At 35.8% G+C, this 24,437-nt stretch overlaps 1 protein-coding gene across 1 annotated transcript in view; it reads left to right on the forward strand.

Moving 5' to 3' along the window:
• Window positions 1-24,437, forward strand: part of ABCA13 (ATP binding cassette subfamily A member 13) — a 175,366-nt gene that overhangs the window by 56,463 nt on the left and 94,466 nt on the right. The window contains exons 21-31 of the mRNA XM_051798954.1: window positions 3,301-3,414; window positions 4,030-4,120; window positions 9,098-9,274; window positions 11,335-11,635; window positions 12,480-12,594; window positions 13,843-14,172; window positions 16,695-16,764; window positions 17,794-17,928; window positions 19,265-19,402; window positions 22,186-22,372; window positions 23,235-23,453. Coding sequence (XP_051654914.1) covers window positions 3,301-3,414; window positions 4,030-4,120; window positions 9,098-9,274; window positions 11,335-11,635; window positions 12,480-12,594; window positions 13,843-14,172; window positions 16,695-16,764; window positions 17,794-17,928; window positions 19,265-19,402; window positions 22,186-22,372; window positions 23,235-23,453 — 1,877 coding nt within the window. The remainder of the gene's footprint in view (window positions 1-3,300; window positions 3,415-4,029; window positions 4,121-9,097; window positions 9,275-11,334; window positions 11,636-12,479; window positions 12,595-13,842; window positions 14,173-16,694; window positions 16,765-17,793; window positions 17,929-19,264; window positions 19,403-22,185; window positions 22,373-23,234; window positions 23,454-24,437) is intronic.

The raw sequence follows: 24,437 nt of genomic DNA on the forward strand, positions 1-24,437 counted from the left end.
GTTCCCCTAGATATCTTTGAGTGAAATCTGGACTGAGTAATACAGTTCAGAAAGAAGTTTGTATGTGGGTTTGTTTTTTGGGTTGGTTGGTTAGGGCTTTTTTGTGGGGGGTTAGTGCTCTGGAACAATACAAAGATTCTGGTAGACACCTGTAGCACAAGCTCTCCTTCTCATTATATATTCTTAGGCTCACAAAAGTTCCATCAGCTTATTCAGATATCTGTGTAAATACACACCTGTCCCTTTCCCCAATCCTTTAACAAGCAGTTATGAATGTGTACCTGTTTATCTGTAAATATGAATATAATGGGAAAGTTTCTTCAACAACTTTTTCTTTGGTTTTATTACAGAAGTCTATCAGCTACTGTTTGAACAGAAAGAAAATTTAAATGCAAAATATTGTCTCAGGTGTCTCAAATATAGCTACTAAAAACCTACCCTGTAGACCTTACACAGCCTCATCTCCTACTGAAATTGGAATAGAAGCTTTTATTTCCTTTAGGGTGTGTGACCACATGACAGCCATTTAGTAGAATAAAAAAGTAGAGGATTAAAGCTTCAAAGAACATTGATGTTTGTATACTAGGATATATTCTGTAATTTTTCCACATGAACTATTTAGTTCCAAGACCATGTAATTGATCAGTCTTCCATAAATTGTGGGGTTATTGCTTTTTATCTTCAGAGAAATCAACAGTTCTATTGTTTAGAATAATAGTGACTGTCACAGACACAGGATGTGGTGCTGACTGAGGGTAAAACAGTTCTGTGCCAGCTGGCATCCAGGAGTTCAAAGGCTACATGTGATGTTTTTGAACTTTACTTTCACAACTAAACTTTTTGCTATTGATGAACTGATCTTACGGAAGTATTTCTTATTTCAGAATATTCTTAAAGGTGATCTTATATTCAGGCAATCACATTAGAAGAACTCTGCTATTTCCCAAAACTTTGGGGTCAGTCTTGCCAGGACTTTACTGCTGTAATTGTACAGGTGTACAAATGTACACTTGCTTTCTGGCTTATATAATCTCTTAGTATTCATTGTGCCTGTGTTCAGTTGTTCTGCATCAACCGCCTCTTCCTCACTTGCTTGTTCTTCCACTTCAATCTCAGACAACTTCTATTTCAAAATTCTGTGTTTTTATCTCCCAACTGTATTTATTTATATTCTCTATTTACTACTACTCTTTATTGTAATTTATTACTAGTATAAAAAATTTAAACTTATTTAGATTTCAGAATTATTAGTTTGCAGTCCTCTCTTAGCATCTTTATGCATTTGCATTGTTATTTTCCACTTCCCTGATAACAAGGGAATTTTAATCAGGAGGTTACACTACAGTGAGTACTTCAATTATTTAATCCTTGAGTGCTTTTGGAATTCTTGGCTGGACATTATCTTGTTCCGGAAACTACCTATTGTTCATTTTGTTAAATTGTATGATTTTTTTTTTATACTGCTGCTTTAATTTGAAACAGATTCTCCAAAGTGTTCCACATGTAGAAGGCTTTTGACACAAGGCACTTCCCAAAGGCCGATTGTGGTGAATGAATAAGCAAAAACATTGTTAAACTAACACCTTCTCTTTTTATTCTCTAGACTTTTTTTTTTTTGTTTCTTATTTGGATGTAACCTTCTTTTTAAAGGAAGTTTTCTAATAGCTTCCTGCTTTGTAGTGTGTGTGTATGTATGCATAAGGTCTTTCTCAAATCTTTTTTTGATAGGCAATAGGTTTTAGTTCAGTTTCTTGGATACTGCCTTAGTGTCCATAGCTCCTGCACACAACGTACTGCTTTGGTCTTTTAATTTCTTTCAAATGAGTGCCTGCATTATATAAAGGTCATCTTTTCCAAAAATCCATGCTGCTGCAGTAATTTGGGACATTTTATTGTTTGTATAAGGAGGTTGAATACAAGCACATTATAGTTACTGTAGCCCTTTGAAAGCAATTTCAGCACAAAAATTAATCCTTTGTGCTGTTCAGAATCAAGTCAAGAAGAACCGAGCCCAGATCTTACAAGTTGCTTGATACAAAAATCTCTAGTGATGTCTAAAAATTTGATCTCCTTGTATTATGGTGTGACCTGTGCTTGTTCTGTCCTGAGGAGATAGTAGACACCCATATTGGCTGTTTTTCACCCTTGGAACCTTGCTGGTCTTCATCTTGTCACTGTTGTGCCTCATCTGGGATTTCAGTCCATGAGGTTTCTGTGTTGCTTCTGGTCAGAAGAACTTGTTTAGTTCATTTCACACCAGATTTAGTTTAGCATTCAGGATCACTTTCACTTTAATCCTAATGAATGATGGCTTTTTCAAGTGAAATAGGGATTCTCATAGAAGTTAGATGCATAATGTTTTTTGGGAAAACAAAATTACATGTAAGGGGCTCTTTGAGGCCTTCTGTGCTAAAAAGAAGAAGAAAGAGCCACAACAAATTGTTTTCTCATGTTGTGCTAAGAGTGGGATTTTGAAAAAGGCACTTAAAATACAATGTAGAAATTGTATACTTTCAATAGGAATTATAGTAAAAAGTGTGGTCCCAAATTGGAGTTTACAACTCACTGCAGACACTCTTTGCTGGGAAATGTCACAATTTCTACCATAACAGCAGTGCTGGATTGTTCTTAAATGCACTTCTATGACTGATAACACCAATTTAAACAAACAGATACTGCAATATTTTCTGATCTGGAGTACACTTGGATCTGTTTAAAACAGGGTGGAAAAAAATTGCTGGTTGTTTGCTAAGAGAGAAATTGCAGCCTATGTTTGACTGGGACAGAAAATATTTGGCTCTACTCAAGACTTTCCCTGCGGGAGTATGTTGAAATAGACTGATTTTATGTTTCTAGTTGAATTTATGGTCCAGACCATGCTTCCAGCTTTCATTTTTATTATATATTCTGGTGAATAGTTTGAATAAAAGACCTGCAATTGCAAAGGCTTCCTTTCGAATATGTCCTGACTGTATTTCTTTCTCTGTCTTTCTGAAGCACCTCCATGATACTCTGTATGAAAGAGACATTATAAAAATAAAGAGGTCTTTATGATACGTCAGGTGGGAGACAGGAAAACACAGTGCAGGAAAACCTTTCTTTGATTTGCTTGGTATTGCGAAAAAATACTTTCGATTTCTTAAGTAGAAAAAAAGAAAACATGGTTGTTCTTACTGCTGACTATCAAAGTGAAATGAAAAGGAATTGCGGAGGCTCTGAAGCATGGCAGTTTTTCCTGTTTCTTATGATTTACTGTGCACATTTTTAGCTTCATTTGTTTCCATGTATTCTTTTTCCCAGGCTAATTTCACTTTTGGTTTTGTGGAACACTTGAAGACTTATTCTGAGACATGGCTTAGGATGTCTGAGATTTTTAAAACCAGTGGAAATGTCCTCACAGTCTCACGACTGCAGGTTGGTGAATCGTGGAGAAGTTTCTAGTTTTCAACTTTTTGCTGTGTGATCTATACAGTATTTCTAAACATGTAAAACTGTCCATATATGACTTCAGATTTAAAAAGAGCTGAGAAAGATGCAGACTAGCTTTAGGTTATGAACCTACAGTCTGATGCTGAGAAACTTCTGAGGTGAAAATACTTAAAAGCGATGTTACCTCACTATTTCCAATATCACTATGGTATCACTGAACAATAAGGGAAATAAAATATTTTTTGAACCTCCTTGCATTTCCCAGCAAAATGTGGAACTGATGAAAAAACTGATGGGGGAAATATTGACTTAAAAAAAAAAAACATTCTTTTTACTGGGATTTTTTCATTCCATGTATTTGTCTTCTCCTGTCACCTTCTTTCCCCCCTTTTCTCCCCTCCCCTACTCCTCCAATTATTTGAACTGTGTGTGGAGTTAACCTGTTAAGAGGGCAAGATTAAAGCCATGGAGAGGCTAAATGACTTCTCCAGTGTTATGCAGGAAATCTTGGTAATGGAATTGAACATAAATGCATATTTATGCTTTGTATTTCCTTAGAGCAGATAAACCTGATGTAACAGCTATCACTTTTTATTTTAGGAAGCATTGCAAAGCAATTTCATAAAGCACTTCATAGAAAGTAATTTGGATATTGACATGGAAAAACTGCTAAAAAAAATGCAAACATATGGTACGTACATAAAAGTGCATGTACTGATTAGCCTTATCAGACTTGAACTTCAACTTAGAACTACATTAGGTTGAAATTGAATGTTCTACCTACTTCAATGATACTAAAGTAATGTAATAAGAGATTTTACTCCCTTGAGTTAGTCTCAAATCTTTCTAATTGTCTTTTTTCTTTTGCGTGGATAATTTGAATTTCAAAATATTGAAAAAATATTGGTAACAAATCAGAAGTGGCAAAGTGTCATGGGAGAGTTACAAACATAAGACCTATACATAAAAGGAGTGAACGGAGGCATAAACCCAGTAACCCCAGTTCCATTAGGTAGAAGTAGATTTTTGTAGTAAAGTTGGAAGGAAATAAATAGAAAATTAAATTTGACATAGTGTGTTTGATCAAGAATTGCCTGCATTTTTTTTTTAATCTGTTTATGGAGAATCAGTTGCGTGATCTCCTTGTGCCTCGGAAAAGCCTGAGATAGGGTGACAATCAGGGAGCTGTAATGTCAGTAGAGAGTAATCAAGGTCAGCCCCAGCCCTGGGATGGCCCAGTGGGGCCACCAGGATGATGCTGAGGCCCTCCTTGCTTCAAAAAAATGGACTTTACAGCAATACAGGTTATTAAGTCAGCTTTGTAGGAAAAAATCAAGAATAGACCTAAAATAAATAAATGTACCTGAAGTGCAACTTCTATTGGAATTCACTACCTGCTTCTAGGCAGGAGATGGACAAAATCCACAGAGGCTCCTGAGAGCTCATAAATTGTGTTCTCAGTCTTAAATTGTACTACTGATCTGGTACATAGTTTGTGTGAGCTGGTGTGGCTTTTCCTTTGCACACAGGATGTGAGGTTTAATGGAAATTGGTATTGGTTTGAAGGCTGTGTTTAAGGACCAGGACTGGCTGCACACTTTTACTAAGAAAAATGGCAAACAGTGTCCAGAATTCAATTCAGAAAGAATGTGGGCTCTGTGTCCCCCTTAAGTGAGAGATGCAAATTTGAATCTGCTCTCTCTCAGAATGATTTTCTTAACCAGTGAACTACTGCCTAGTCTGTGCACACCTCACCCCCATGGTGAAGATGGATCATAATACAAGCCCACAGAATCATTTCCACTATTGGAAAGATAGAAGGGAGGAAAGAATAAGTCTCTTAAGCTCAGGGCCTGCTGGAAATTTAGCTGTCTCAATATATTTGTTGAGTAACAGATGGATTTTGTTTGTTTGGGTGCAACTCTGGGACCTACATGATAGGTTATGGACAAACAATACTTCATCAAATAGATATTATGATCTCTGTAGTCATCAGATCCACCTTCACCACTGTAGACAACATCATGGAAATCTCTGCCTGTGTTTCTCAAGATGTAGCTTTTTAATAGAACTAAGGACATTTGATAAATGGTTAATAGTCTTGGATGCTCAATACAGAATATGATTTAAGTAAAGTAGTTTATGAAAGTAGAATTTCTTTATTTTAAGGGAATATAGTTGATAAAATTGACATCATATAAAAAGTGAAAATAAATATGGGCTATGGATCACAAGAGCATTTATGCCTTTGTGAAGCTCCTCTCTCCAAAGTACCAGAGCACACTTCTGCATTTACACTTTGATTACACTTCTTTTTACAGATTCACTTTGTCATTTTACTTCTTGAAAAATGACTATGCACTCTGATTTTTATGTTAGCTTGTGTATTTTTTGTTTATTTTATTAGTCCAAAATCCTGTGTAGCTGTTACTGTAAATCTCTATTCTTATGTTTGTTTTTCAAAATTTCATTAATCTTACATTGTATCAGCTGTTTAGACCTGTAATTACCTTACTTGATCCAATTAAAGCCTTAAATGTATCCATATATGTTACTGGTTGTACCACTCACAATCTGTTCTTTTTCCATCCAAAGCTCAAGTTTTCTAAAACCACCTGATCTGTGTGATTATGTATTTTGTCTTCTAACTAAAGCAAATATTCCCTTGTTTTATCACACCTACTCTCACATTCAGATGACTTCTAGTTATTCTCAAATCCAAGAGATTTTCTTTGCTTGTGTTTGTATCTTTTCTTACTTCTCTACAATGCCATAAAAATTGTTAACAGACTTAGTGACAAGTTATTCACCTTGCTATTCCTGCTGGAAAGTGTTGTGTACAGAGTGGATAGACATAGAACTCTTCCAACCTCTCTATAAAATCATCATGCTGTAAGACCCTACAAAGTTATCAATTTCTAAAGCTGTTTTACGCAGTCGTCGAGTCAGATTTACTCACCTGGATCAAAGTAAGTATTAAGCTGAGTGCTGAAAAGATTATGGTTTTCTTTATAAACCCTTCGTTACTTTCTAAGCTAGGTGTGTGTGGGCAAGGCGACTGTTTTCCTCTATACTTGCTTTCCAGCCCAGCAATTTGTAATTTCCTACCAATTATATATAAACCCTGTCCCATTAGAGCTTGTGAGTTCCTTGCTGGGCACAGTCCTTACAAACCTCTCAGGAGGCATTGGGAGGCAGTTGTGCTGCAGGCTCCTCTTTTAAATTCTTGCTTGCTGAGTCTCTCTCTTGTCCATCTTCTGTTATTTCTCCCAAACGTGGTTTTTGCTATTAAGGAATCTCCCTTACGCAGGGCTACATGTGACTCATAATGTAACAGCCTGGGTGATAAAAAAAAACACCAAAAAACAAAACAGCCAGCTTTCCTTCATGCTATCCCTCTACTGTCTTCATTGTAATGAAGTTTTATGTGTATTTAGAAAGCTGGAAACAAACAGCTCTGATGTCATCACTGAAAAGTGTGCCATCACCCAAATCTCCTGATAACTAGAAACTTTCTTCCAGTTTCTTACCTAAATTTATTTATGCATGGTTTATTCCAATTTATTCTTCTATCATTTTTTAATCCTAAATAGCACTTGTATGAATGGATTTACAAAAACCAGTTAAGGACAGGTTAAACAAGCTGAGTGGAAGATGAAGGCTGACTTGGTTTGTAACAAAGGATGAAGATAACAGCAAACACAGATTCACCAAGCTTTTTATTCATAATTGCTACATTTATAAATGGAAAAAATACAAGATACAACTCTCTAGATCTCAATTCTAAACCTTTCCTGTGGATTGTATCTGTTCATATATATGTCTTATTTCTGTGATGGAATACAGAAGTTCATGCATGTTGCGAAAGAAAATATATTCTTCCAGAAAACTTAAAGTATGCCATACTCCAAGGAAACAGCAAGCTAGATGATGTTTCTTATGCTAAAATATTCAATAACTTAATTAACAAGAGAAGCTTTTTTTAGTTTTTTATTGATTTCTAATTAAGGTCTTATGTGTGTATATTTCACAGAATGATAGAGTGGTTTGGGTAGGAAGGGGCTTTAAAGATCACCTAGTTCCAACTCTTCTGCCATGGGGCCACCTTCCACTAGGCTGGGTTGCTCACTTTAGGAATGAAGCTGCAAATACAGCTTCTCTGGGCAACCTGTTCCAGTGTCTCACCACCCTCACAGTAAAGAATTTCCTCCTAATATCCCATCTAAACCTATTCTCTTTCACTTTAAAGCCATTCCTTCTTGTCCTGTGCCGTTTTAAAAAGTCTCTTTCCAGTATTTCTGTAGGCCCCTTTCAGGTACTGGAAGGCCACAAAAAGGTCTGGAAGGCTTCTATAAGGTCTCCCTGGAGCCTTCTCTTCTCCAGGCTGAACAACCCCAATACTCTTAGCTTGTCTTTATAGGGGAGAATATATATAGGACTATATATGATAAGATAAACATATATAAAGACATATATGAAAGCTTAACCCTACCACTAGGGCTTAATGTTAGGAATATTCTGTTCTTTCTAATGCCATAAAAAAGTAGCATCAAAAGTGTTTTCTTTATTGTCCTCCTCAAGGATAGTCATAAATAAGACATACAGGATCTATATTTGGTACTGGTTTCTCTCAACCTATGAATTCACTCTGTCATTGTTTGCCTATCTTATGAATTTTAGACTGTCAGTTCCTCTACTTTTTCTCCGTGTGCTCCTTATCCTTTCTCACTGTTAATCATGTCACTTCTTCAGATTGCTTCATACATTTTTTTACTTATCTGCCTTCCTATTGTAATATTTCCTGTGCTGATGCTAAATAATATCTATGCTCCAGAATTTGTCTGTCACCATTGTTATCAAATGATGTCATCACTTATCCTTTTTAAAGCCTATATCCTCAAGTGAACCTTGAAAATTTTAAGATGGAAAACTGTGTTGGATGTTTTATAACATTATTTTTCCCTGAGAAATTCAAATGTTTTCATTAAATCTAGGTGAGTTAAGGTTGTTTCTAGATCCTGCTATCTTTCTATTTATTTTCTCAAACATAAGGATATAGCACTATCCCTACATTCTATACCAATGGATGAAGATTTGAATTTCTCCAAAGGTTCAGGTTTTTTGGAAATGAGGCTTTGCTGAAGGTATACATTCATCCTGGATCCATAGATAAAATCGAAGTAAAAATACAGGGGTTGTAGGCTTTTTTCAGATGTTTTTAAATGTGGGGCTCCAGTCAAAATACTTATGCTCTATATTTAAAGTTCTTGAAATATTCGCAGCATCAGGTAGAAATGAATTGGCCAATACATTATTAAACGACAGATTAGTCTCTACTGTGATGTTGGAAGTACAGCAATTCCCTTTGTATTTGTGGGAGAAGTTATGGAGACAAGAAAATGTTAGAAGTCCTATAGCTTCAAAGACATGATGTCTTTCTAAAACTTTGCTCTAGTTTGTTACATTTTTGTTCCTTTGAAATTGAAGGAAAATGTAGCTCAGGCTTGTAAAAGCCACTGAAACATGAATGGCACTTCCACAAGCTCACACTAAAATTCCTATGCTTTTTAAAACAAAGGGTATTTACTCTTACAGGATGTGCAAGTGATGACACACCTTCTGTTCCAGTTATTAAAACTAAGGAGTCCAATTTGTTTCCTCATTTTAGAAACCATGATGAACAAGATGCTTAACAGCTCAGCAAGTAAACAGATTGACCTGTTGTCACAGCTTGTAGTAAATATCTCTTCCTGTGTGTTACTGGACCGTTTCCAGCCTTTTGACTCTGTGGAAAAATTGCAGGAGAAGGCTCATGAACTCATGCAGCAAAATAATCTTTTGGCTAGTAAGTCCGTTATGTAAAAGGCATATTGACAGAATAGTTCAGAGTTTGTAGTTGTTGTCTATGTTTATTGATAAGATAGGTTAAGCTTATGCAGTTTCAAAATGTGTATTAAAACACATATAATACAGGCAAAATAAAGTAATATATGCTGTGAAGAAAAACTATATTGTTTTAACTGTAGAATAGCCAAATGAATACTTGTAGCCTGTTATTTATAACAAAATATTTAAAAGAATGGTCATAAATGTTTAAAGTAGAAAAAGCTGAAAAAATGTAGAATGCTGAGGAAACTGACTACTTATTATGACAAAATCATCTAGTTAATCTAGTTTACATCCTTTCAAAATTTAATTATTATATTCTTGACTTTGCAAAAAGGAGGAAAGAAACGGGTTTTGGTAAGGTTTATTCTTAAAGCAACATCTCAGAGAAATTCTCTTGTTTATAAATTCTTAAGAAATGGGTATATTTTTTGTTTTCCTTGGGATTACGCTCTCTATCCTTTCCCCACGTTATATGCTTAGAGAATCAATTAATTGTACAAAAAAGTTTAAAAGGCAAGTGTGTTTTTCTTAATACACACGCTTTCTCATCTCTCAGAAAATGCTGTAAGTTGCATGTAGCCTTTCCAAAAAAGAGACCCATTTAAGTCCACATGAAGTGTGCCACAACATTTTCCCACTGTTGTTTTGGTTTTTATTGTCTCCTTGGACTCCTGTAAGTATACAACAGAAGGCATAAGAAAGAAGTTGTAGAGACTGAAACTACTCAATCTGGAATCCTATGCTTGTTCTGTAACCTGCACAGTACCTCCCATTTACAGAAAGTCAGTGGCTACACTCCATCAATATGAGACTAACAGGTCATACCATAAGATAAGGAGAATTGCTAAAGAGTACTTTATATGAGCAAAATTGTTTGTCCCTTCAAGGGATGAAACGGGCAGATAAATCTTGGCGCTCAGAAAATTGAATTGTCAAGTTCTAGATCAATTTTTTTCTTCCACTTACCTGGGGAAAGGTCATATGGTAACATAAGCCAAGACATTTCTTGAGAGTTTTTTTTTTCGGTACTCTGGCCTTATAATCACTTCAAACTATTAGAGAGAGAAAATGGTGTTTTAAGGGACCTAATGTGTCCAACATGTCAATGTTACATGCTCAGACGTAGGCATACATTCCTTTCCAAAGCAAGATATTAAACTAGAGTGGAATTTTCCTTGCTCCGTTTGTAGTCTTCAGAGCCTTCATTGCCTCATGGAATGTCTTAGGAAATCAACTGTTTGCATAAATGGGAAAATGAGATTGACCAGTTGAAAGAAATAAGCTTTGCAGCAGACTATTTTATATCTTAGTCTCTTTCAGAAAATCAGATGGTAGGCAAGACACCTTTCCCCTTTCCTAAGGAAAAAAAGGGCAACATTTCACATTCATCAAAAAGTCCTAAAAAGTCTGGGTCATCCAGACTGAAAATACAACCATTTCCATATATGTGGCTTCATCTTTACATCTCATATTAAGCTTTCATCTGCCTTTTTTTTTTCTTTATACAGAGCTAGAGAAAATAAACATAAAAATTCTGCTGCGCTAAAGTAGTAAAGTAGTAAAGTTTTGTAATTGATTTGAAAATTAATATCACGGTAAATTTTAGTGAGTTGGTACTGTCTAATTTTTCACCCACTTCCAGAGGTTGCTATCTCTTGATGGACAAATTTTATGGCTGCTACTTTCACTGTGGAATTGAGAACAATTCCCAAAAAAGAGTTAAGCCTGGATGCAAAGAGAAATTGAAGTTTAAAAAGGAAAATCACAGAATAAATTTTCTTAGATAAAAATGATTGTTTCAAACTCGTGTATCATGTGAATAATTTTTTACATTTCAAATTCATGAACACAAAAAATGAAAACTACCATTATTGTGTTGGATGTCAAGAAAGTTTAGAGACCTGCCCTGACAGGTGAATGTATCCCATATTGTATGGTAATTAGCCATGAGTTAGCTATGGAAACAGCATAGATCATATAAGCTTGGTTATGAAGCTTCCTTTCTTCCTGTGCCAGGTATCATCTTCGATACACCGAAGAACAAGAGGCAAGATTCTAGTAATGGCCTTCCAAGACACATTTCATATACAATTAGAACCAGTGTTCTCTATAGCATGAGAACAGATTTGATTAAAAACCCAACATGGAAGTCCCATCCCCAGAAGTTACCAGCTGATGGGTTTAAGTACAACCATGTCTTTATTCCTCTTCAAGACATGATTGAAAGGGCAATTATTTCAGCACAGACTGGGATAGATACCTCAGAGACAGCCATTCAGGTGCAAGCCATGCCTTACCCTTGTCATACCAGTGATCTGTAAGTAAACTGTCGTCTTTTTAATTCAATGCATTATCCTTATTAGACCAGTGCTAGAGAACTTCAGAACCTACTAGGTTCCCACTTTTTAGTGAGTGAATGTATATCTTAGCACAGGGTTGAACCAGTATATCCAATACTACTCCAATATTACACCATAGCAAATGTTGTCCAACAGCTGTGTTTAATATAACATGTTATAAGATCTGCCCCTTACAATGACCCCTTACAAGCTGTTTCCAGGTATACTGTGGAGTAGTCTGCTGGGCAGAGGCTGTGTCAATATACTGTGCAACTAACTTAGAGTATTCTAAGAGATCCCTTTTCTATCCTTAGTTGTCCTGTACACAAACTGTAAATTGGTCCCTCGTGTGCATTGAAATACAGTGTGAAGTTGATGAAGGAAAAGAAAAAGTGTAGGGTTGTTGTTTGTAAAAGCATGAAAACATCCTGACTATTAGATTTTAAAATTAGTCAGTGGTAATAAATCTATTAAAGTGGAGTAAAAGTTGACTGAGTCATGTTATTCCTTACTGTCCAAATATGTTACTTTGCCATAGACACAAATCTGAATTCTGTCGGACTTCAAATGGAATCCTAAAGAGTAATTATATAGTTGTATTGTTGGAAATGCTAATATAATAATGTAGTACCAATACGTATATTTAGCCCGTTACATAAAAAATAAGTAGCTCTAACCAGAACAGGAATAAGTCTCAGAGTTCATGTCAGATCTTATTTTGTGCATACATTGACAATAGTCCCAATATTAACCTAGTAACATTCCGCTAGAAAATATTTTACCTTTGAGGGCTGACAACTCTGCATCTATGTTTTCTCATAGATTCTTGAACAATATAGGGTTTTTCTTCCCACTTATGATGATGCTAACATGGATGGTTTCAGTTGCTGGTATGGTTCGCAAGTTGGTTTATGAAAGAGAAATTCATCTTGAAGAGGTAAGAGGCAGATTAATCTCTGAAAAGAAAGTTCTTTCATTATGGTGCACTGAAATGCAAAAGTCACGAAGACCTTTTAAGTACTCATAATGTTCTACTCAGATGGTTTGTTTTCATTTGTTTTCATTTGTTTCCTCTGGGCAGTAGGTTCTAATTCTAGCTTCTAACTCAGATTCACAACATTGTTTGAGCACTAGCATGCAAATATTATCCCTGAGACAAAAAAACAAAAAGCAAAAGAACCATAAAAGTTGAAGCTGGAAATTGTTATTTGGAAAAGGTCCTTGTGAATAGAATGGGGCTTTTTGGATTCTTTTTCATGTTTTGCTCTATGGTCTGTAATGATAACACTAACTTAACCAATTTAAAAATTTGTCATGCATTGCGTAATTATCAGAAATATTAGGAAAGACAACACATAAGAAAAGAGACAATTATTTGCTTATATCAGCAGCTAGTCTTTACAGGTGCTAATCATATGGAAAGACAGGGGGTTTTGTGGTACATTTTCTATGTAAAATATAATTTTACATAGAATTTAAGAATTATGCTGGTCTCAGTGATCAGCAGAATTACTGCTTGAGTAAGCTTTTTAATTTGGGGAATTACAGGAAACTTATCTAATTTCTCTACTCTTTGTATTGTAAGATAGATTTTTTTAATGCTTCAAAATATTAAATTATTTTCATATCATATCATATCATAAAGTTAATTTTGATCCTCTTAGGAAAAATGTTTCAGAGGTTGTATTAGATTGTATCCAAGAGCATTTTTTGAAAAAAGATGAGTGATACTAAATTATTATTTGCCAGGTGTCGTTATTATGTCAATATGTAAAGGTTTACAGACATATCTGTATGGTACTTTTAGTAGAGCAAGAGGCTGCAAAAAACCCCATTTGTTTATACAATGCTGTGCATATCCTCCGAATTTTTAGTGTATAAATGGCAAACTCACTGGAGGAGCCAGTAATCTGACATGTGGTCCTGCAACCCTTTGCAAAAGAGAGTTGTGCTGAGCATTATAATCTCTTGTGTTTTGTACGTAATCCCAGAGAATGCCCTGCTCAATACCGTGTTTGATCCTGGAGATAGCACAGGAAAAGGGAAAAGAAACAAGTAATTTCAGGAGAAGATGACTTCCCTTGGGGAGGTGCTAGTGTCTTGGTGGCAATGTTTTGTTTAAAAAAGAAAAAAAAAAGAAAATTTGTTTCCTAACTTTAACTCTCTTTGCTGTGTTGTCTTGCAGTATATGAAGACAATGGGTGTACATCCAGCCATTCATTTCTTTGCTTGGTTTCTTGAGAATGTCATTGTACTCACAATAAGCAGCTGTGCTCTGGCCATCATTTTAAAAGCAAGCGGTATCTTTGCTTATAGCAATGGCTTCCTCATCTTCCTTTTTCTCCTGGAATTTGGAGTCACAGTTATTATGCTAAGCTATTTCTTGGGAGTGTTTTTTAGCAGTGCCGATACAGCAGCTCTGTGTGCCAGCCTTGTCTATATGATCAGTTTTTTACCCTACATAGTTTTGTTGGTCTTGCAGAACCAACTGAGTTTCATCATCAAGATTATAATGGTAAATATTTGTTTTCCTTTTCTAATTTTTCTCCTCCAACCTTGCTGTGGATTTCCGTAGTTTAGAAACTTTAGATTATAATTCACTTATTTTTTCCTAGGTTTCTGTTTGCTTTTGTGTTCACTACAAATAAATCACATTAATAGCTGTCCAATTGAGAAAATATTTAGAATGTAGAAAGGAACCAAAAATAAATTGTCAGGGAAATTTTGTAAACCTACAGAAAGTATCAGGAAGTTGCGTTCCTCATGTCCATGAGTTCTCTTAATATTTTGACCTCAAAATACTTGTAATGTTAGATCAGCTGATGACACGCCAATTCTGAAAGTCATTATTTGTTTGGAGGAAAACTAGTGATTGATTCTCTGTTGAGTAAAACTGGAGATTAGATCAGAAATTTGTCTAGCTATACAGTCTGAGGCATATGATTCTTTGACGTAGATTCTTCAGGGTCCTTTCCTGTTTTGTGTATGCCACAGGCTGTTTCATGTCTTTGTACTGTCTTAACATACTATATCCCTGAATGTGACATCAAATATCATCGTCATACATTGCAAACCATATTTCACACATTATGGCATGAGTCTTTCAGAATAACTCATGTATTAAATTAAACTAGTGGAATAATTCATACACTATTAAAAAAAAAAAGCTCACTTTTTCCGTGTCAAGCAGTCAGATAAAATATACAAGTTCTTTGCATACAAGTAAACATGGATGTAAGACTGCAGAATTCAGGCATAAATAGGCAAAGTGGATTTTTTGTTTTCTGTTGCTTTTTTTCTGTGCATCAGAGAACTTGCACACCTTAAAATCAGTTATTTCAAAACAATATTTCAGGTATCCTGCTGTTACGACTGGCCCCAGAAGGAGAGGGTAACCCTTGTTCTTGCTAATAAATTCCTTGGTGTGGATCAGAGTCAAACAACATTGAATAATCAGTGTTTATAAATAAATATATATAGGGTTTATTTTAGAACAATTTTGTTTCAAAGGTAAACAGGTAAACAAAATGTTGCCATTTTGGGTGTTATCATCTATAGTAATACAACAATATTAAAGCATAGTAATTTTAAAGCATAAAAATAACACTTAAGGAAACGTATAAGGGAGAGAAAGGGAAAGAAAGGATAAGAGTCCTAAGATATATATATATAGTCACCACTCGCTGGATCCAGCAATGAAACTTCATAGTTGTGGCTTCCATGTCTGTTGGTTGAAGTGGTGATTATAGTTCTGTCTAAGTTATGGTCTTGGTCTGTTGGGACTGGGGAAAGTCCCCCCCAGAACTCAAAGATTATACACTTCAAACTCAGGAACTCCTTGTGGGAAGGTGGGAACTCTTTGTATCTCTCCTGGGGCAGTGGTTTTTCAATGGATAATGTCACGGGACATGTCATGAATCTTCAAGCCTTTAATGCTCCCCAGAGGGGTCTTCACAGCAGAGTCATCATATAAGGGAGGACATTGGCATGATAAGAAGGATTATCCCACTTTGCAGGATTTGCAGGAAATCCAGGTTGTAGCTTCAGGTGTGCGTGCCCTTCTGCACCTGGGATAATTATCTAACTTATCTAAGCTGAAGGTCCTTTCACAGTGGGCATGTTCAGGGAGGGGCAGGCTTTGCTGGGTGAACAGTTGCTTCTTTTCAGTTTGCTACAGTGGCCAAAAGTGTTTTGGTGATTTTACAACGTTTAAGCCATTAACCATTTCAGTCTCTGACACTTGCCTTTGCTGAAAATCAGAGACAGCAGCATGTGAAAAAAGCGGTAATTATTAACAGAAGAGAGAGCCCATCATGTGGTGAAACCCTGGAAATGTAAGAGACAGGAACTCAGGTGATGGGAATTAGCATGAAATTCTCTGTACAAATACATAAACCATACCAGTGATCATTTTGATTTTTTTTTTCTAAGAAACAGCCTATATCATACTTCTTTCTTTAGAGAGCTGTCAGGATGGGTTCCATCACACTTTCTTGCTATACTACATCACTAACTTGCTATTTTCCATTCCATACTTTCGTGATACAGCACAACTGCATTTCTTCTTGAAATTCAAATGTTATTTCCTTGCACAAAAATGCTGTCTCAGCATATAGTACCTAATGTGCATGTTCTTTCTACTTTTGTCTTTTCTTGAGTTCTGATCTTGCAAAATTGAGTAGGACCATTGCTCTTATCACAAAAAGTAAATTCCTTTGCATACTTTTACATCATAAGTTTTCAGTACATGGTAGATTTATGATAGTCTATGTTCTGTTATAAAATTAAATAACACTTCTCAATATTAATAACTGGGTCAGTGCAGCCCTTTAAGGTGGAGCAAATACTACTGAAGTTTGTGGGGGAGTATTGTTAAAACATAAAAAGAAATAGCTATCACTAGCCTAAGTGAAAAGAAAAAAAAGTCTGTTTATTTTATGCTTGCTTTCATTATCGCAATTTATTTTATTTCATGGAACTTGTTGATAACATGTTTTTATTTGATGTTCACATCCTCTTTCTCCTCTGGTATTGTAGTGTCTTCTTTCTACAACTGCCTTTGGGCAAGGAATATTTTTCATTACACACTTTGAGGGCCAAGAAATAGGTAAGCTCTCCAGAAGAAGAAGCATTATAATTATTTCAAAAACTAACGTTGGAAATGTTTTTCACTTAGTTTTGAAAAAAATCTCTAATGAGTTAATAGAATAAATCAAGTCCAGGTATGTAAATGGATGTAATCCCTTTTTTTTTACTAATATGGCAAGATCAGTTTTCAGGACAGTGGATGTTTCAAACTACTAGGTATTGAAAAAGTATCATAGTGGTACAAAAGTTGGTAAGAGTGGAAGAGATAGTTTCAGAAAACATTACTTAAAATTGTAACCAGACACTTCATCAAAATTGACTCTACTGAAGGAATGGCAAAATGTGTTTTGGGAAAAACTACTTCTTTAACAATCATAGAAATAGAAATGTAGAAGCAATATCATGACCAACTTTACTGCAAAAAAGTAGCATTTTCAGTAAAAAAATACAATGCTTTCAATAAATCTACAACTTGGCTACTTTTGTTTTCCATTTAGCAATATGGTAGCTTTCTGTAGTCCTAGTGTTTTGCACCTTCTTTCTTCCTTTCATGTCTTCTGCAATATAATAAATTTATGATGCAATTATTCAGTGAGTTTGCTCATGGTTATCTCTGAATGCAGTCGATGCACACAAATGCTTCTAAGTTAGAATTCACAGATTTAAATTTTCAGATTTAGCATTATAGAAATGACATTAAACTTTGTGTAATCCTTTTCTTTATATCAGCAGAATGGCTTAAACCTGATTCATTTGTCAGTGCCCCATTTTGTCAGCGTTGTAGTTCTTTTTCTTTTGCCAAATAAACAGCCCTTTCTAGAACAACTTCCCTGCATTTTCCCAACAGCAGTTTCACCTGCTGTTCTAAACAGAGGCATGTAGAGGCATAGCAATTCATTTCTATTCATTAGGATTACTGTTATTAACTATGATTTGTTTTGTACTAGTGCTTAAATACCCAGAAGTGTGTGGTGTTGATGTATTTGTGATCTTTAATGCTGTACTGATTTAGCTTTGACCTTTAAAAAATTGTTATTATTACTCCCAGGAATTCAGTGGAATAATGTGCACCAGTCAATGGCACAAGGAGGATACATGACCTTTGGATGGATGTGCTGGATGATGTTCTTTGACTCCATCTTGTATTCTATAGGTGGCTGGTATTTCAGCAATATTATTCCTGGTAAGATCTTGGACTTGTTCTTATTTTGTGTTTTTGAAGAAGTTATTGAATAAAATAGCTAGAATAGGCTTTCCTCATTTTATGCAACTAAAACAAAAGTATGTCTTTTTCTGAGTTAGGGTTTTGATGTGACAAACTGTCTGACTGCCTTTAGGGACAGGGAAATAAAGTTTTCCAACATACACAAATATTGAGTAATGCTAATACATGGAATATAATTTGTAGCAAGGCATGAAATATGTTTTATTTGCTGATAGAATTAGAAATTTATTGGAAATTCACAGTAACAGAGCTCAGTCTAATAGCAAAACTTCCTGTGAAAATGACAAGTTTTCTGAGTCAGTACTTAGGCTGAAACATGAATAACAGCATGTTTCAGATCATAAAGGCTTCAGACAGCCTGGTAACTGTATCTTGCTCCCAGTCAGTCCACAGTCCAATGCATAAAGAAAACCAACTTTCAAGTATATTTTCAGAAGGCAGTGGTTTGGGTTTTAAATTTTTTTTCCCTTAACCAAGTTTTATGAGTATTATTGAATTGGTTGATATATTTTCAATCATAGCCTCATGCCTCACTAGCGTTTAAATTTACCTTTCCTCTGATTTGGATATGTCACCTTTTCTTCCAGTCACTTTGTATTTGTTTAAAAAGAAAATAAATTTTGCCTTGAAAGATAGGGCTGGGTGGAATATACAACTGAATTTAAAAAAACTTTATCTTAAATTGACACCTGCCCTTTGGTGTCAATGAAATGTAACTCTAAACACACAGAGTGTGTACTGTGTGATGGGTAAGTGATGCCTGGAAAGATTGGGCAATGCCAAAGTTTAGGTTGTGTATAGAAGCATGTTTTTGCCTTTTCTGTTTGTGTGCCACTATAAATGTTTCTTATGGTAGCGGATTTGTTTACATTGTGTGGATAGTAATTTCAGAATAATATTTATTGACTGATGCTATGGATTATGTTTATAACAAAAAATAAGATTCTTTACCTTGGCAGGCCATTTGGTATATTTTCTTTCCTGTAGGTTAGATTATGTTAGGCTGTACCTACATACTGTTAAGTCTATGATCCTGTTGCACTTTGAAGCTGATTTGGAGACAGGGTAAAGCACAGTATCACTGAAGTTTGGTTATTCTAGGGCAGTACCTGGTGTTATGAACAAATGACTTTTTTGCACTTTATTATAAAGTTTGTTGAGTGCAACCAAGAATTTGAGCTAATTAAATGGTCTAACCAGGTCTTTGTAAGTAGTGATAGGAGATTAGTCGTCTGTAAACAGATACAAAATGACTATAAATTTTTCAACAGTTTATATCATAATTCTAATCTAGGAAAATTTGGATCAAAACACCGATGGTACTTTCCCTTTACTGTTTCCTACTGGAAGAACCTGTGTGGTGCAGAGAGGAGGAAGAGACATTATCTGAATTCTAATATGTTTTTCTTCAATGAAAACTTCCAAGAAAAAGGTCTGTATTAATAGAATTTTAATAATTTTTTTTTCCTGAAAGGTGGGCTGATTGGGATCAATCTGCTTTTATCATTGCTTGGCCCTATATTATGTGTTTTGTTCTTGTCACTTTCTCTCTTTCATTATATAGTATATACTATGAACGTTATATACTAACTTATATTGTGCTGTCACCTGTAATGCTTGATTCATTCGGTGAAAACTATTGTACACAAATATTTAAGAAAACTCTTTAAAGTTGTAAAATAAGTATCTCTTTGGTTCATTGTGTCCCAGTGTATTGCCTCTCTGCTTGGTTAGGAGCTTTTGGAGTTCAGTGAAGCCTTTTGTACTCTTACTGAATCTGAAGAGTGTTGGGCTTTATTAACTTTTTTTAAAATTGGCTTCTTATTTCAGTGAAAAAATTAATTTGTTCATTTTTTCCTTTCTATTTCTTATTTTTCTCTTCTGTAATCACTGTTCTTTCTGTCTCTGCTTCTTAGCCTTTTGTTTCAAAAGCAACTGTTATAACTAATTTTTATCTGCTTCCAGATACTTTCACTTCTCTTCTGTGTGTTTACTTGCTTGCAATTAATTTAGGCAGGTTTTTTTGTTTGTTTGTGTTTTTGTTTTGGTTTGTTTGTTTGTTTGTTTTATTGTTTGTTTTTGTTTTTTTTTTTCCCTCTGCACCTCAGTTCTCTGTGAGGACATTTAATTTAGATTTTTGGAATGAAGGAATAAGTCACTCTCACCTATATTCCATTTTGTGCCTTAGAATAACATTGTGGGTTGTGCTTTTCTGAAAGTTAAAATAGCTTGGAAATGATCCATTTGTCTGTAGCACAGGTGAAGAAGCTTAACAACTCAGCAGTTTTAGATACTGGTATCTCCTGGAGAAGGGCAGACTTCAGAATGTCTTGAGGTTCATTTAAACACTTGTGGGAAAACTATTTGTATGAATTTTGTTGGAATTTCTGCAATTTGGAACAACTCCATTTTGTTGAGATGATTGCCTTTGGTCCTTACCTGAAACAAAGATTTCCAGTATTTCTCTCTGATTTCGCCACATTGCCTACACTTGGTGTATTGCTTCTCCTCTGTTTGACTGATTCATGTCATATGGCTGATAGCGAATCCCCTTTGTGTGAATGCTAAAGCTGCCATGCAGCAAAGGAGCTTACTGTCTTCCATAAGAATTGGGTGTTACTGTACCAAATATGGGGTAAATGCATTCATGAAGAATTTTCTTGGAACTTGCTCCCTGGTGATTTCTGCACTTGTTCTGTACAACCCGGGTAAGGGGTGGTTCCATGGGGGTGGAGAACACTTAGGAAATCAGAGGTGTGTCAGGGAATGGCTGGCATGTAAGTCCTACCGGTTGGAAATACAACTAGAGCAGGGCTGGCAGAGACCTGGGTGCTGAGTATCTGCTTGGAACTCTTCTTCGGAGAAGTCCTAAGGTGGTCAGTTTAGTGGTTGCAAGTAACTTGAAGCTCTTCCTCTGAGTCTTACCTAAGATACGTTGCCTGAGGCTCACTGCACTTCAATGTTTTTTTGTTAAGATCCAGGATGCAAATTTAGGAAACAGTGGAAAGGGCATAAAGAATGTTTGTTGATGGTTTTAGTCTGCAGACTGAAAGACAGAGAAGGTAACTGGGAGAGGTTCGTGGGTAGGAAGACCTCAGAAATGTCACAATAGCTGGTAGTGCCTTTCTTGAAGGTGACCTCAAGTTTAGAAAGAACTTTTGCCAGAAGCTTAAAATTGATTGTGAAAAGAGCAAAACAGCTTTTTTATTCACAACATAAACAAACCTATAGTTGAAAAAATTATATAATTTTTTATTTATAATTTGATTTATGTAATTTGGTTCTTATATAAAGCATAATTCTCTGTTATTGCAATGTTTATATTTTATTTATTTAAAAGTATTAAATACAATGTAAATATAAACAATAAATATTTTATGTAAATGTATATTTCATATGTATTGAAAAGGATAATTCCCTCTTCTCATAATTCTCATCCGTAGCAGTTTCTTTTTTTGGGCATTCTACTTTGGCTTGCCTTTTTTAAAAAGAAAAAAAATAAATTCCACTAACAGATTTCTTAGTTGCAATGAGTCGATAATACATGCTAATTATGTATTTCTGGGGCTGCTGATTGACTGTGCCTCTGTTTGGAAACCCTTCCTCCTGACATAGAAGGGAAAGTAACTTTATTAGAGTCTTATGGTCATCTCAGTTTCCTCAATTGGTTAACACAGTCAGAAAACTGCTGGATATCTACTTGCTTTGAGCACCTTGAATCATGTTTAGACTAGGCTGCTGCTCTGAATCACTTCCCAGAGATCTGCTTTGCTTTGTCGACTGAGGAGAATTGAGAAGATTAACTGGCTATGCCTGTGAATGGTATGTCAGTGTTGTTTGCCTGAAACTGAACAGTATATATGAAGTAGCTCACACAGTTAGAATTTACTCATACTTAGGGGCATAAAACAATTATTCAAATAATGTTATTATAAGTAGTTTTTTCTCTGCTAGAAATAAAATATAGCCACTGTTTTATGACCTTATGGAGACATAACGTGGCATAACTACAAATAGGCCAAATTCTTAGCAGATATTAACTGGCCTTGTATCTTTGATTTCAGTGGAGCTTGTGTCAGTTCAGACCATCTGAACACTGTTCCAGGCTTTGGTAAATGGCAACAGGGATTAAATTAGTTTGTTATTCCCTTTGTACACACGCACATATGTTTAGATTCAGCAACCCTGCTTGTTTTGCTGCCCTTTCCCACACAGAACCAGCACCTCAAAATTGGAAAGGCCCTTGCACTGAAGGAGCCACCATTGGTGTTGTGCTGCTGTCTCTCACCAAAGAGCACATGGATGGCCAGAAGGCGGCTGTTAAAGATCTCAGCCTCACTTTCCACAGAGGGCAGATAACAGCGCTCTTGGGACCTAATGGAGCTGGCAAGACAACAGTTATGTAAGTCTGACATTTAATGGTATTACTCTTCCCTCTGATCTCTGCTACACTTTTTCACTTCAAAATGTTGTGAATTCTTTGCTATGCCTTTCCCCCACCCCAAATAAATATTTGATAAACTCCCCAAAGCACATGGAAAGTGAAGGCTGTGTATCTATGACACAGGCAATGTAATGAGTAGAGAACTGGGTCTTCTGTGTCACTTAAACCATAATGTAATAGTTCAGGAGCAGCTTAAGTAGGAGCTGGGAATGTCTAGCTGTGGAGTTGAGCACACCTTGGGGGGGTATTCTTTTCTGGCATTCTATATGTAGTCATCACATAGAGTGCAGAGTTTTATGGGGTTTTGTGCTTTGCCCCTAGAGGCTGTAAGGGACTTCTTTTTTTCTTGGCAGTTGACCAGAAATGAAAATAATGAAATGAAAATGACCTTTAAAAATGTCTCAAGTAAGAAGTCTACATTTCTACATTTATGTTAGCTATGATCAGCTTTCGTCAAACTAGCCATGCAGTGTGGGACCTAATTGAGTAATACTCTTCACAGAATACCCTTGTGAAAAGAGAAACAATCACCTGTTATTTTTGTTTGGGAAAAAAATGGATTTTGTTCTGGTAGAAGGGAAATGAAGGACTGTTGAGACCATAAAAAACAAAATAAAGAAAAAACCAACCAACCAACCAAAAAACCCCCAAAACCAAAACAATAAAATTGAAACCCAAAACATTAGTGATGCATCTATAATTGTACTCAACTGAGTTGGTGTTGCTCTAAGGATGGTAGGATGTGCCTCAGGAAATCCAAGTAATGAGCTATGTAATACAGTCATTGCATATTGTCTTGAGGAATAATTTTTTTTCTTAGATCACTGTTAACCGGTCTGTATCCACCGAGCTCTGGTACCATTATGATTGATGGAAAGGACATACGTACTGATTTGGCTGCCATCAGGACAGAGCTGGGTGTTTGCCCACAGTATGATGTGCTGTTTAACACACTTACGGTGCGAGAGCATCTACTGCTTTACGGATCAGTGAAGGCACCCAGATGGACGAAAGAACAGTTGAATGAGCAAGTCAGTGGGTAAGTTTTTCTGTCATTTGTTGAAATATGCCAAGTAAATCAGTAATGGCTATTGCAAACCACTCAAATAAAAAAGTGCAAATGCAAAAATTATGGGCAAAAGCTAATGGAAACCTCAGGGATTTGTGAACTTTTAATCACATTTCGTGGTCTGAAGTCATGCCTTGAAAGTATATTTCCTAGTGTCTAACCCTTACTTGAATATATTTGTAGTGGAACTGTCAATGTTTAAAAACCTGGTATACAGGACCATCAAATAATGATGTTTTGACTGGAGTGAATGGTTAGGATTGTAGCAGCTGCAGTGGTTCCTACCTCATACTGTCTGCCTTGCCTCCCCCCTTGCTGGAGAGGAGGGTAGAAAGTAAACTGCTGTGCTTGCCCCAAATTTTTACATAAATCAACACTGGCTTTATATATTTATTATCCTGTATTCCCTCACCTGCAGTGGAAGGAAGGTTAGAAAACAAGAAAAGGTAGGCAAAGGCAGTCTTCATTACAATCTTTCTAAATAGGCCATGTTTTCCATTGCCAAGTCCAGCCTTGAAATGTTTTTAGTGAATCAAGAGGTTTAAAACCAAACAATCCAACAGAAAAACCAAATCAGAGCTCAGGATTTGTCACTTCTCAGGTTGAAAATGTTTGCTAGTGTTTTTGTGCTAATACTTCTTTGATATAGGACTAAATCTTATTTTTGCATCATGTATATTAAACTACTTGTAAACTGTACAAGCTGAGATCTTGTTCACTAGTAGCAAACTGCATTTTCTCTACCTCAGGAATGAAATGGAGCTTTTCTAACAGTGTGGCAGTGCAGATACTTTCTTTTTTACCTTCTAATTCATGATAGGCTCTGTGAAGTGCTGTGAAGCTTCCATGCTTCAACGCAAATAAACACCAAGTTGATGGGATTCCTTAAGTGTACAATTAGGCATGTGCAGAGGCATTTGTGGCAGAGTAGCTTTCGTTTTTGGTAGCTATCAT

This window comes from Manacus candei, unplaced genomic scaffold (assembly GCF_025592945.1).
Source record: "Manacus candei isolate 608988 ecotype Guabito, Panama unplaced genomic scaffold, ASM2559294v1 h1tg000049l, whole genome shotgun sequence".
Classification (NCBI taxonomy): Eukaryota; Metazoa; Chordata; class Aves; order Passeriformes; family Pipridae; genus Manacus; species Manacus candei.